This window comes from Antrostomus carolinensis, unplaced genomic scaffold (genome assembly GCF_000700745.2).
Source record: "Antrostomus carolinensis isolate BGI_N321 unplaced genomic scaffold, ASM70074v2 scaffold40503, whole genome shotgun sequence".
Taxonomy (NCBI): domain Eukaryota; kingdom Metazoa; phylum Chordata; class Aves; order Caprimulgiformes; family Caprimulgidae; genus Antrostomus; species Antrostomus carolinensis.
Genome location: NW_010306580.1, coordinates 1 through 13,982, shown reverse-complemented (window position 1 = coordinate 13,982; position 13,982 = coordinate 1). Strand labels below are relative to the sequence as shown.

At 44.3% G+C, this 13,982-nt stretch overlaps 1 protein-coding gene across 1 annotated transcript; it reads right to left on the bottom strand.

The window, feature by feature from the left end:
• Positions 1-12,060: 12,060 nt before the first annotated feature.
• Positions 12,061-13,882, bottom strand: B9D1 (B9 domain containing 1; the record flags this gene model as incomplete). Its single annotated transcript, XM_010165169.1, has 6 exons — positions 12,061-12,206; positions 12,395-12,462; positions 12,884-12,946; positions 13,425-13,521; positions 13,591-13,702; positions 13,814-13,882. Coding segments are annotated over 6 exons (555 nt in total), but the record flags the coding sequence as incomplete, so codon positions are not given.
• Positions 13,883-13,982: the final 100 nt, after the last annotated feature.

The following is a 13,982-nucleotide window of genomic DNA, read 5'->3' as shown; positions in this document are numbered from 1 at the left end:
GGAAAAGAGAAGAAAAAAAAAAAACAAACCCCAACATAAAAAAAAAAACAACCCCACAGACAAAAAAAAAAAACCCCAGCCCAAGAACATTCTCAAGTTGTCAGTATAACGTGTGCTGTCGTACGCAGTGTTGAATTTGTACACTACTCTCTAAGGACTCCTGAGGAACTCTCTTGTGAGTGGCATGCTGCACTCGTGCTGAGTGAGTGTCCTGCTCTGTGCTTGTCCAGTACCAGCTTCGTTTGGAAGTTACCATGTGTATTTTGTTTTTTATTTGACTTACAATGTGAGTTGAAACAAAAGAAAAGAAAAGAAAAGAAAAAAAAAAAACTACACAAAACAAAACAAACAAACAAAAAAAGAAATACAGCGGGACAACTTTGAATTCAGTTTCACCGGGGCAAGCTTTAAAACTAATTCAGGCTTAACCTTGCTATATGCAGTTACTCTTGTATACTTTTGCACATATTTTGTTTAGTACAGTTTCATATTTGAGTTTGCAGAGTTACCTAATAGTCCTTTTTTTTTTTTCTTTTTTTTTTTGCTAATTTTTATAATGTGGTTCTTATTTAACTGTCTGGTTTTGATAGATTTATCAAGTCTGGCTGAAAAAATTAAGATATTGGCAAAATGTCATTTTTATGGTTTTAATGCCCTCTTATTTATGGTTTTAGCTCTTTGTTTCTGTAAAGAGAGTTTAAAAGGGAAGATTAACACTAAAATATTTACTTTTAAATGAAGTATTCGTAATGCAAATCAAAAACAAATTCTCGTGACTAATTATTTTTAGATGAATTGAATTTGAGCATAACATGATTTAAGACTACATTAAAAAGCAAAAACACTAAAGTCGCCTTTCCCTTGATTTGTTCCCGTTTTCCAATGACCAAACGGACGGACCTTGAGCCTTTATGAAGATCAGAAGAGAGGCTGGTTTTTTGGTTGTGTTTTTTTATTTCCTTGTAATACTTCTTGAGATGTTAAAAAAATCTAACGTACGAACACGACTCATTAATTTTATTCACTAATTGTTTTTCTTAATGAAAGGTGCACTCCATATTAATAACCGGTTCCATTTACAACTATTAATGGTAAGCTGAACTATACATTTGTTTTTTAACTTGCATGTCTGGACTCATCGGCACTAAACCACGCTCAGGTTTCAGCCGGGGTTTCTGGTGGAAACCTGGTCTTCTCGAAAGATGGCAACGTTTCTGAGCTCTGCTTTCACAAGCAACGTGGAGAGGGATGTCCCAGTGCTTGCTGCTGCCTCGAGGGCATCTCCCTGTGAACGAACTGATGCATCTTGGTGGCCTTTCCCTAATTAAGAGGGGGGGGAAGAAAACTCAAAACAAAACGAAGAAGCTGAAAGGAATTGTACCAGAGTTGTGTGTTCTGGTGTCATGATGGGACTGTGCCAATCCAGGGTCGTGTGCCACAGGAAATTGGGACTGGCTCATGTGGAAGGGTCTGGATTCTATCTTGTGGTGGGTAGGGGAGGCTGAAAGACTATCAAATCTAGGGTACAATCACAGATGTTAGCTGGGTAGGTCAGTGTAGCTCTAATTAGTATAACGGAATGCTAAATGTGTGGATGTTTCTATGCAGATTGTTCTATCCTCTTGAATACTGTTGAATTTTGCAAGTAGGATTCAGAATATTCATCTGCTCTTGTTTTTCTATAGGAGGAAAGAGAATTACTGTCCACACCCAGTATGTCTTTAAGAAAACAAAACAAAACATTCATGTTGCCTTTCAGAGTAAGGAAAAATACTTTACTTTTTTTGTTGTTGTTGAAGTTATTGAAAAATGTAGACCAGGAAGGGTGTGATTCTTGCAGATGAGGGGGAGGGAAAGTGCTTTCCAATTGATCTGTGGCAAGATTAATCCTTCATTATTTCTCCAATTTATTTTTATCAACAGTGGAATTGAGGTCACTTGATGGTTTTTTTCCCCTTCGTTTGTCACCTGAACGCATTTGCGACAGTTAGATGGGGCATTGTCTGTTCAGTTCTTAACTGCATCCTCTGGTGAAACACCAGGGAACTGTTTTTGGAGGCAGGATGGGGTTGATCGTAAGTATTTAATCTTCAGTTCAGAGTCATGATCTGTCACCATGAATTGAGAAGAATGTGCTGTTGGTTTGGTAGGGAGCCCTCGCTTAATGAAACTGCTGAATGGCAAATTGTTGCTTTTACCGAGCCACTTCTGTAAGAACTCTATTGCTTTTACATTTATATATATATATATAGACATATATCGCACAATAAACCATGACAAGGCACTCTGAGGAGCCATCAGCCCAGACTCTGGTGCTGTGAAGCTTTAGGCTCAGGACTAACCGTGCCCAGGGGAGGTGGGTGGGTTGTGGCAGGAGCTGAGTTTAAGAGAAGAAGCTGGTGTTTTGGTAAATCTGCCGCGTTCCTGGGCTGGAGACGTGTCTGTGTCTCCAGCGTCGTGCAGATGTCAGGTGCTGTAGCAGTGACACTGAAGGGTGGTTGTTGTCCCAGCTGGCTGAAGCTTCAGTTGTGTCCAGAATGGTAAATCTCTTAATTTTTTTGGCGATAATTTAACTTGCTCTCCAGAATAATTCTTCCTCCCTCCTCACCCTCCCACTACTTTTTGCATGGAGGACGGGTGCGTATCCCATCACATCTGCTCTGGCGTATTTCTCCAAATGCATTTCCCCTCTTCCCCCTTCTTTTCTCTCACTTGCAATTATTAAAAGTGCTTTTTAATTTTTAAAATGTTAGTAGTATCCCAAAATAGCCTTACTGGTCAAATTGACCAAAGATAAAAGTGTTAAATATTTTGTAAAAAAAAAAAAAAAAAAAAAAACAATTAAAAAAAAAAAAAAAAAGAATTTAAAAAAAAAAAACAAACCCTTGGCATAATTTTAAACCCAAAATAAGCTCAGTTATTTATTCAGTTTTATACTATATAGAAACTAAACTACATTGAGGGGACAGGGAAGGAAAACCATGGTGGGTTGTGGTGTTTACAGGTTTGGTTTTTTTTTGAAGTCCCGTAGCTAAGACAACTATTGTTAATCCATCTTCCCTTTTGCTGTTACAGTTTCTAATGTGTACTGTATGTATTAATATTGCACAGATTGTGGAGAAATAGATGGGTTTATTTTTCACAGCGGAATCTCACAAGAATCGCTTCCTTTACAAGTGTTACAATTTAAATATTTACCAAACTGTTTTCATAATAACTGGGAGCCGGCTGCTTTTTATGAATTTGTGCTGACTATTGACATTATTTACTGTAGAAATAATTTATCATTTGTACTATTGTATCATAACGTCTGTATCTTTGTGTCATTTTTTTCCCAAGCCATGTCACAAATGTGATATTTAATAATGCCATCAGAACAGTGGAAAGACAAAGGGGGTTTGTAGGTGACTGGTCAGAATTAAAATTGTATTGCTTATATTCCAGCCGTGTTGCTTTTTCAAGACTCTGCGTAATGTTTATCATCCCATTCAAAAAAAAAAACCCCAAAACCCAACAAAACCAAACCAAACAACAACCTGTCTCTGCTGCCACGCTTGATTTAATTTTCCAGAAAGTTGATGGATTGGTTGAGATGATTTAAGGTTTGTGCTAGAAGTCCTAGGTGCTAGGAGAAATCTAACCGTTATTGAGAGTTAATGATGCTTCTTGTACATTGTCAATGTGATTTCTTGGATGCGTTCGTGGCTTTCCTGGGCCAGGCCTGCTCTTGCTGTGAGAAAGGAGGGTTTCTTCGCTTAAAAATCGGAATCAGTTGAGACCTTACTAACTCAATAAAAATGAAGACTTGTTGTGTTGCAGGTGGCTGAATTGCTTCTTTAAACCACGTTTACCCTTCAAACGGCGCTGTTGGAGGGATGGTCAAGTGTTGTCGCAGTGGAGGCGTCTGTGTTTATGTCAAGGCAGAAGTCTGGGGGCAGTGTGACTTTTAAAGCCATCGCTCATGGCATCAGGGTTGGGGTGCTGTGATGACACTGACTTTGGGAGTCCTCCCTTCCCCTTTTTGCAGTGTTTAGGTCTTGCCCTTCCCGCAGCCTTGGCTCTGCCCCATGGATCGAGTGGCCTTGCGGATGGCGTAGCAGGGAACCTGCCTCTGGCTGGGAAACGATTGCACCTTCTCATTCTGGAGGGTTTAAATTGAAGGGCACTTCATTAGCAGGCGATTTCAAGAGCTGCCTCTCCAGAGCCCATCCTGGTTTCCTGTAGTTAAGGTTTGCTGCCAGTCACACTGATCACTCATCAAATACTTAATTTCTTAATGCTGAAGCTGCAGCGGTGCTGGAGACCTGACTGTCGGAAAGGTGGCCCTGGGGAAAACAGTTTGGGTTTCAGATGGGTGGTACAGAGCTGGCTGGGGGTGTTGTGCAGACCCACTGCCCCAGTAACGCTCCAGTTTCCCTGGAGAAAAGCTGCCTCCGCTCAGATCTTTGATTCATTTTGCTGCTGGTTTTGGGTCGTTAAGGAAAACAGAAAAACCTCCTTTGCCAGCCCAGGTACCTGTTGCTTTTTGTACCTCTCGTTTTGGCAGAAGGCTGCTCTCCACCCCTGTGCAGGGGAATCTTCTGTGCACCTGGGTTTGGTTATTGTTCCTCTTTTTCTGTGTGATCAGTATTTCACCATTTTCCTCTGGCCTTTGAAAATTGCGTGTTTTAAAAGCTGCTCGTTACAGGAGGGATTTAGGAAGGGCTCAAAGTGGAAACTTTGGTGATGATGATGGTGCTCTTCAAAAGGAGCTGAATACTGTGGGGCTGTCGCGAGCCGAGGGGTTGGTGGAAGGAGCTGGAGCTGATAAAGCCTGTGTGAGAGATCTGGCTGAGCCTTCCTCTGACCTTGGGCAAGCTGCTCTCCCCCTCTGCCGCGTTTCCTCTTCCTCTTCTGTGCCGTGAGGTGGTATTTGCTGCTCTCGCGGAGGAAGAGGGTTATCTGGATAAAGTGTTATCTAGAGGTTTGCCCTCATCTCTGCTGCTGTTGCCAAAATATTTTTGCTGAATACGTACATCGCCGTTGCCTCTTGTTTGTGCTGGGGCGAGTGGTGCAACTTGGCTCTTCCGCTCGTTTTTCCTCCAACTGTGAGAAAAAGGCTTTGGCCAGCTCGTGCGTGGCTTTGGCAAGAGTTCCTGCAACTGCCTGCAGAACCAACGTGATTGATACAGTCCCTCACCTCCAAAACTTCCGCCTTTTGAAAGTCAGCTGTGTCTCCTCCTGCTGAGTTGGGACACAAGAGAACGTGGATTTCATGGAGACAGAAGTTTGGGAGCTCAGGATGATAAATAGTGAAGAGCCAGTGTCGTGCACGGTGGGAGCGATCCCGTCTCTTCGTGTTTCGCCCTCTAATTGTTGGAGACTTGGGGTTTCAATGAGTGGAAGTTCCCTTTGGTGCTTCAGACATCCCTGCTAATTATCCATTAGGGTGGTTAATTGGCAACAGTCTGGTGATCAGTAGGGGATTGGCATCCCACCAGGGTCACACAACCAGTGGTTTGCAGAGGATGAAATGGTAAATTCTGAACAGGGGAGCTGGGAGATGGCTTGGGGGGAGATGGCACGTCTTCTGGCTTCACTGGGGAGATGGCACATCTTCTGGCTTTGCTTTGGGGAGCCTGATGCTGTTCCCACAGTAAGTAGTAGTGGGACCCTTAGATATTTGGTCAATATCTCTTTGAAGAGATTAGGGGAAAATCCATCCTTTCCCCAGTGGCTCTTTAACGTGGGGTAGGCCAGGGAGGTGACACAAACTTTATTCCCAAGTAAACTGGTGACCAGCAGAATTGTTGGCTGTGACACGGCATCGAAACGGATCAGAAATGCTGTTGAAGTGCAAAGTATTTTTAAAACAACTGAACATCTTCATGGCCACTGGACAGCCACTGTGTGCAGAGGGTAGATCCTCGTAACATCCCTGTGGAGAGATGAAGGTGGCTTGTGCTACCAGACAGGGATGAAATGCTGCGGGTAGAAGGAGCAGGTATTAAAAAATTCCTTGTTGCTGTTCAGCAAACACTTAGAAAAGCAGCCTGGACACCTTATCTGATCTGTTCTCAACGCTTGTGCTGCTAGTTGAGCAACTGTGTTCCTGTTTTTAGGTGAAAGAAACTTGATGACACTTCAAACAGCTGGAATAAAGCTGTAGTAAAGGTGGAGTTTGTCTTCTCAGCTCCCTGCTTGCTGCTGCCCGACATGAAAAATCTCTCCAGGACACCAGTGCTGGCAGCTTTGTAGTTTGAAAACTTAAATATGCTCAGGGAGATCCTCACAAGCAGGTATGGCATTGTGAGGAATCCCCCGTGGGTTAGGGATAGCGTGGTTGGTGGGACAAGTCCAGGCTGAGTCAGCATCCTGTTCAACCCTCACCTCCACCTGCTCCAGCAGCCGGGCGTGAAGTTCTCCTCCAGCCCCTGCCCTACTCAGCGGTGCAGTAGATCAAAAATCATTAGACACTTCTTTGTGCTCCACCAGGGTGGGAACATGCAACCTGTGAAGATCAGGCAATGGGGTCCATGTTCTTGAAGGGATTTTTGGCCACAGAATGAAATTTGGTGGTTTAACTGAGCTGAAGGGAGTGGGTTCTGCCTTGATGTAACAGCACATATGGCCTAGGAGACCGTGGGCTGGCTGGGGTTGTGTTGGGTGATGGTGGTGGGTTGGTTTTGCTTTTTTAATGTCTTCATTAGCAAGTCTGGCACTAAATGTGGTGATATTCTCTGAGGTGAATTTGGGTACTTAAATATCTTGGCCTAAATCGAGATATAAAAATAGAAACCTACAGCAGTTGGATGCTTCTGCTGATCTTCCTTCTCAAGGACGAGAGACTGAATCGCTTGCACCCGGCTGGGAACGCGGGTTTGTTGCAGCCTCACTCCTCTGCAGATGATTTCTAACAGGATTTGTGCCCTGAAGATGACCAGGTACTGGAAATTTGTTGTCTCAATCCTCACCCTCAGAACCTGCTGTCCTTGTGGGTGGACGCTGCAGTGGAGGGTGCTGGGTGCTCTCTCCAGGCTGGTGGGAGCTGTGGGTTTGTGTTTTGTTTTTCCTGTGCTCTGAACATGGAGGTTGTTTCTGGGTTTGCAAACACCCATGAATCCCTCAGCTCTTGGGGTTTGAGCTCACCCACGTTTGCTTCCCAGAGGACTCCCCAGCTGATGGAAAGAGAACTCGGGGATGAATGGGGAGAGGAGGGAAGGGGCTGAACATCCCTCAGGGGGGGTGTGGGGCTGGGTGGCCTTTGCTCAGCTCTTTGCTGTCTTCTTGCTCAGGAGCTTGCACGGCCTGGATGACATTCAAAATTGTTGGTGGCTGCTCCAGACATGCCACTGGCACAAGCTTGTGTGCCTGGACCTTGGGTCTCCAGCTGGGCTGGGTGGTGGGTACAGGAGAGGGATTCATCGTGTTCTCATGGGGTTGCTCAGTTCCTTGAGTGTATTTGAGGGGCACCCTGGGATGTCCTGTGTGGGCTCTGCCACAGCCACCCGCTCATCCAGCTGCTGCTCTCTGCTGTCCACTGGCACTGCCAGACTGCAGGGAAAAGGCCCAGAGGAAGGTGGTTCTTGCTGGTGCTGGTGGGGCCTGATGTCCCCCAGACACTGCAGGTGCCAGCCCAGCTCTGTCACCGCTGGTGCTGTTCACACTGTGTAACCCCCATCTCCCACCCCAGCTGTCCTGTCCTGTCACCTCATGGACCCATGTCCAGGGCTGCAGATCCAGGGCGCTCAGCCCCTCGTCTCTCCAGGCAGCAGGTCCTGGCATGATGCTCCAGTGACCTTGGCACAAATGGGTCATCCTGGGGCTGATTTGTGATGGGTTGAAATGCTGCTGGTGGCAGGTCCAGATAGAGTTGGAGCTGAAGCTCCAATTTTCTTTATATCTAGTTGCTCTGTTCTGTGGTTTTGTGTTTTATTTTCCTTTCTTTTTTCTTTAGACTATTTTCACAGGAGCCTCCTGCTCCTAAACCAACAACTGCTGCCGGGGAGCAGTTGCTGTCAACTTCAATCCACCTGCAAGACTCTCATTTTCAGATGGAGATAAATTCTAGCTGCTGCAATACTGCTGTTGTTAAATAGCCTTGCTAGCCTCAGGATGAAGATGGTTTCTCCAGCACTCGCCGATTCCTGGCTCAGTCCCACTCCCTGCGAGGCAGCTCGGGTGGCTCATGGCACTGGGAGGTGTTTGCCCCGTGCTCTCAGGGAAGTGCCAGTGGCAGGGCAGCTGGCACCATTGCATTGAGCAATTTTCCATGTAGGAATGGGAAAACCTGAGGTATCCTTCATGCGATCTTGTTAATTAATTGTTATTAACAACCTCTAACATCTTCCTAAAGGTTGAAAACTGCCATGAGAGGGCAGGAGCTGATGCTGCTATTTCTAGTTTTGGTAGAAAGGGCTGAAAACATCAGTTCCTAAAGGCTACCCAAATGATTTTCCTTTTTCTGGAGGGTTTGATTCCCAAGCTGCTGTTCAGTCCGTGTCCTTGGCGCTCTCTCCTCCACGGTGATGGGAGGAAAACTCTTCCCCTGCAGTGAGCACGGTCCTGCTGGGCAGCTCTCTCCACAGCTCCTCCAAACCAGGGACTTCTGCACAGTCCCCACCTATCTCACCAGCTTCATTCACCTCTAGTGGGTCTCGCTCTGTTTTGATGGCCTTGCCTGTGTCAGGACACATGTTCTGAATAAAGATTTTATTTTATTTTTTTCCTGCTCATCTTGAATTAGGAGGTTAATGGCCAATTTCACTGTCTGGGAGAGATTTAAGTGTGACAAAACAGGAGCTACAGCACCAGCTGACAGGCTCACGCTGCCATCTGGGCTACGAGGGGTTGGGAACTTCAGTCCAGTTTGGAATAGAAGGGAGAATGATTAACCAGTAAATGAGCAGGGTGGTTCCAGCTGCCTGGAGAGTGGGCAGAAGGAAATGACTTTGAGCCTCTGCTGCAGCAAGGCTGAGTTTTTCTGGGTTTTGGCTGTTCTCAAAGCCTGGATTCTTTTCACCTTTAACACTAACTGCAAGGAACACTTACGGGTCATAAATCCCTCCCTTATTAATGTCGCTTGCCCTCGGCAGCGCGGCGTTGTGTCTATCTTTACTCCTCTGTCATGAGGAGAGATTCTCTCCAGGGTGACACAGCTGCAAATACTCTGAGTACCAAAGACCTAAAGCAGAAACAGTTTTCCAGAAAATTATAAAGGCAGCAGCAAACCTGTGTCTGGGAGGAGAGCGTGTTTATGAGAGATAACAACAGTTGCCTCTTGGAACAAAGGAATGGCATTGAACTCGGGAAACACTTACTGAAAACATCACCCCCACACGTGCCCTCGTGTGAGGAGCAAACTGTGTGAGAGCGAGAAGCGAGCGCTTCGCTGCGGGACAAGCTCAGCAAGTCAAGGCCTTGAAGAAGGTATGTGAGATTCTTAAACATGCTCAAGGCACTGAGGAGCCAAAAAAACCCTCCCTGAAACCCAACCAAACCCAGAGACAACAGGTAAAAAGCCCCAATAACGCAGGTAGCAGCGTGGGATCTGCTTGTAGAGTCCCATCTCTTAAATACTGTTTTATGAAGTCTGGGGTTTTTATTTTTTCTAAACCTTTGCTTTTCACTGTTTTCTTTTAACCTTTCTTGAGGGTTCCTGCAGCTTGGGGGTGCCGGTTTGGATCGGTCTCAGTGTGGTAAGGATCCAACTCCTCATCTGAAACAGGAGCAATTCAGGAGATGGGCTGTAGTACCACACTGCAAAGCTGTGTGTGAATAAATTCACTGCACCCCTGTGGGCACAAAGTTTGGGCTTTATCGGGGTTTAACAGGTTTCTCGTGACTAGAAACCCTGTTGTGCAGTTTTGCTCTCATTGGAATGGGGGCAGGTCACTGTGCTCAAGGGAAAAAGGATATTTAAGTGGTAGTAGTAGGGTTAATATTTGCCTTTCATTACTTCAAACGCAGATATTTATCCTGCTACTGTAGCTAGCTGCTTCCCAAATACTTTTGAAAAGGAAACAAAGTTCCTTGCATCTCCTCTGAGCCAACAGGAAATACTGATTAATTTGGATTTCAACATGACTCAGTTTGGAGATTACAACAGTTGCCAAAACAACCGGTGGAGGAACTTGCTGGGAGTGTAAAACCAACAACAACAAGATAGGGGGGGAAAAAAAAGTAAGAGGTGAAAAAATAATCTGTAACCACGTTTGGAAAATTGTTTATAAATAGTATAAAAGAAGTTAATGCTTACTGCAAAATTATTATTATTATTATTATTATTATCTTTTACTAACATTATTACCTTTTCAGAAATTGTTTTTATTCAGTCACAGTTCTTAGCATGAGACAGTACTTGTCTCTAACTGGATGTTTTGTGATGCGTGTCTGGAGGCTCTGCACTTTGACACTGTGTTATTGTATTTCTTGGTCGATCACTTGCAGGGTTGGTATCATGTCAAGTCATTCTCAGTCATCACCTGGTGTTTGCAGAGAATATTACACAAGAGATGACATGCCCAAATTTCAATATGAAAATGACAGAGCAGTTAGTCATTTCAGTGTAGCATACACTTCTTTTTCTTTTTGTCCCTGTAAGAATAGCAGATCTTGGGTGATTTAGGACTTGGAAACATCCATTCTGGCACAAACAAATAAAAACCCTAGCAGCAGAAAGACAAATATATTTAGACAATTGGGTTTATTCAGTCTAAAAGAAGAGCACTAAGGTTAGCTCAGTGAAAGGCCAGGGTAAGATATCAGAGGAGAAGCTCCTCAGACTGAGGCAGCTCTGAGAACAGCATCTCTCAAACACCAAGAACAACCAACATCATTTTGGTCCTTCTCTGAGGTTATGGAAAGGGAAAGAAAACCTGAATATAGCAAACTTGAAATTGTTTTTTCTTGAGAAGAAAACCAGGTAAGGAAATCCATGGTAGGTTATCTGTGTCAGGTACTGGCTGGAAGGAACTACTGAGGGGAGGAGAAGGTTCCTTCTGCTACTCCCCACCCCCCTGTGCCTCTGGTACCTGAGCTGGAGCTAAACGCTGGCTTCCTGGAACTCGACGTTCTTTGCAGAGCCTTCTCTAAAAATTATTTATTTATTTATTTTTTAGCCAATATCTGCACTTAAAATGCACTTTGTTCCATCAGAAGTTTAGGTCATGCAGCAAGGATATGTTTAACACCATGGTCTCTCCAATTCCTCTGAAATAAACTGCCGTCCTGGTTTCCCCCCCCCCCCTTCACTTCCTTTCCTCCTGAAGTTTGATACAGAAAAAATGTGAACATGAAAGAGTCATCACCTTGTTCTAAAGGCAAAAGCCCAGGTTGCTTCACTGAAAAGAAACGTGGAAAGGTTTGTTTCTACAGTGCATGTGCTATTTTGCACAAACTCTGCAGGACTGTGGGGGATTATAAAGAAAACTGGGATTATAAAGAAAACTGCTGCTGCTTTTGCAGAGGGAAGCGTGTGGCACAGACACGTGTGTGTGTTTCACTGGTCTGTATCCCCTCCTTTTTATGAAGGTGCAATAATGTCAATTTCCCATTTCTACCACAAAAACAAACAACAACCCCATTAGTAAAAAGATGTGGGTTTGCAATCATGTTTTAAACACAGGAAAACTGCTACAACTATATATAAACTTTCCTATTCTTTAAGTATATAAAAAGTGTACAAAAGGCTGTTATAAAAAATACTTTGTTACAGGTCTTATTTTGAGATTAGTCTGATATTGCTCATAAAAATGCTAAATGTTATCTGATGACATTAATTTACATAACACTTTAACCTTGCAGTGTGCTTACTGAAAGGATGATACTCAGGTAATTATTCCAAAGCTTCATGAGCTTGTGTTTCTTTTGGAATAACAGTCCCAAGTGAAATTTTCTCACTTCAGTCAGACACTCCTTTTCCTTTGCTGCAAAAAGCCCCAAAGTGAAAAACAAAATTGGTTTTATTTTTAACTTAAGAGAGGCAAAACTTATCTTTGATCAAAGTAGCTCAGCAATAAAGTGACTCAATCTTTAAGCCCCTCACTTTTCTGTGAGCCTTTGAAGATCTCCTGCTCGAGTTCAATGCTTATGAATTCCCTCTGTAACAGGCACCAGAGAAGAGCTCTGCATGTCGCTCGGGCTGACGTCGTAGCCCAACCTCTTCATATCTTTGGTGACTACGTTGAAGGAAATGGTCACAAAGCCTTGAGATCGCACCCTTGTTACTAGAAGAAAGAAGATGTGAATAAAACTGGTTGAGAGAGGTTTTTGAATAGTTGTTGGGACTCCTCACGTATTCAGCTAGGACTGTTCTCAGGAGGAACAACTTGTCTTTCTTCCAAAGGAAGATGGATGGCCAAGCTGTGGCCTGCTGTCATGCAAGGGTTGCAGTCAGGAGCTCCCAGGGACTTACCTTCTCTTCCTTCTCCCTGTGCTACCACTCTGGGGTCAGTAAATTCTGGACGTCTCCCTGTGAACCAACTTGGAGAAGAAAATAGAAAATATTTACTTGGTTCCATTCACTCATGTTTAGATTTGATACAGGTCATTATATATGTTAAAAAAAAGGGGAGGGGGTAATGAGGCTCCCAGCTGTTGTTTGCAGTAGAGTTTTGATTCACTTTATTGCTGATCTACTTGGATCAAAGATAAGCTTTGTCTCTCTAAGGAAAAAATGAAACCATTTTCATACACATTATGTTAAATCTAAGTTATTGCTGGGCTAGGCAGAAGCTTTCTATGGCAAAGATGTTTGTGAAACTTTAATTACCCAGAGCAGCAGAAAGGCTTGGATACTCTGAATACCTCAGAGGTGCACAGAATACAAACATATAATAATGACAGTGTAAATTCTACATAAAGGGTATCATAAAAAGAAGAAAAATAATCTTTTAATTATTACCTTGTAAATTTCTGCAGCCTAGATGTGGACTCTGGAACAAACATAGCGATAGTTCTTGTATGCCTGAAACAAACATGAGACACACCAAACTTAATGAATGAACCAAACAGCGCTGGTGAGGTTTCTTATAAAGGTACCAGGATTTCAGACACATCAGACCACTCAACAGCTCAAGGTAAAAATACTTTCCCTTCCACAAAGAAAGGGTTTCTTTGCAGAGGAAGAACATATCTTCCTCCATTTCCAGAGGCAGGAATGAAAGCTTAGCATGTGCTGAGATTGATGGGGGAGAGCTAATGTACCACACTTCATACTTGGGCTTTCCTCAGGCCAGTTTTGACTTTACAGAATTACCTCCAGGATTACAAACAAATTATTTGATAACCAGGGACTGCTGCTAGGAAATTCATGTGCTTTGTACCAAAGAGAGAAAACATGATAAGGAGATATGTGATCATTTTTGTTTCTGCAACAACATAGTAACTGGGGAAAAAAAAAATAAAAAAATCTCAATTTTAGTGTTGACAGGTTGTCACCTCACCTTCCAGGTGTGAAGGGAACATGAACAGCTCCATAACCTCTGACTACGTCGTTTCCAAAAAAATCAGGTCCGTAGACGCTGATGACAATCTGTGGCCCTGCAAGTGAAGCCTGTGTGAGAGGGGAGCCTGGTCTGCAAGCTGGATCCCACCACCCCTCGCACTCACAGCCGGACGGGTTGGTGCTCTTGAAGGTAATGTCGATGGGGAAGTTCCAGACGAGTGTGGTGGGTGCGACCTCGCTCTTGGAGGTGATTTGGGAGATGCCCTCTTCCAGACCCTGTGGGGAGAGTGAGGCATGAGCCAGGGACCTGCACTAAGCCCTTAGGCAGATGCTGCCGGCTGGCCTGGCAGGCTGGGTGGGTTTCAGGGGTGCACTGTGGGGTCTTACTGCTGTGGGAACCCAGTCTTGGCCGTAGACGAAGCAGAACTTGCAGTAAAGGTCATCAAATCCGGGGAACTGGGGGAGAGAGAAGATGTGTTGGTGGGACATTACTGGGACTGAGGAGGGTGCAGGTCACCGGGCTGGTGAAGCTGGTAAAGGGCCTGGAGAACAAGTC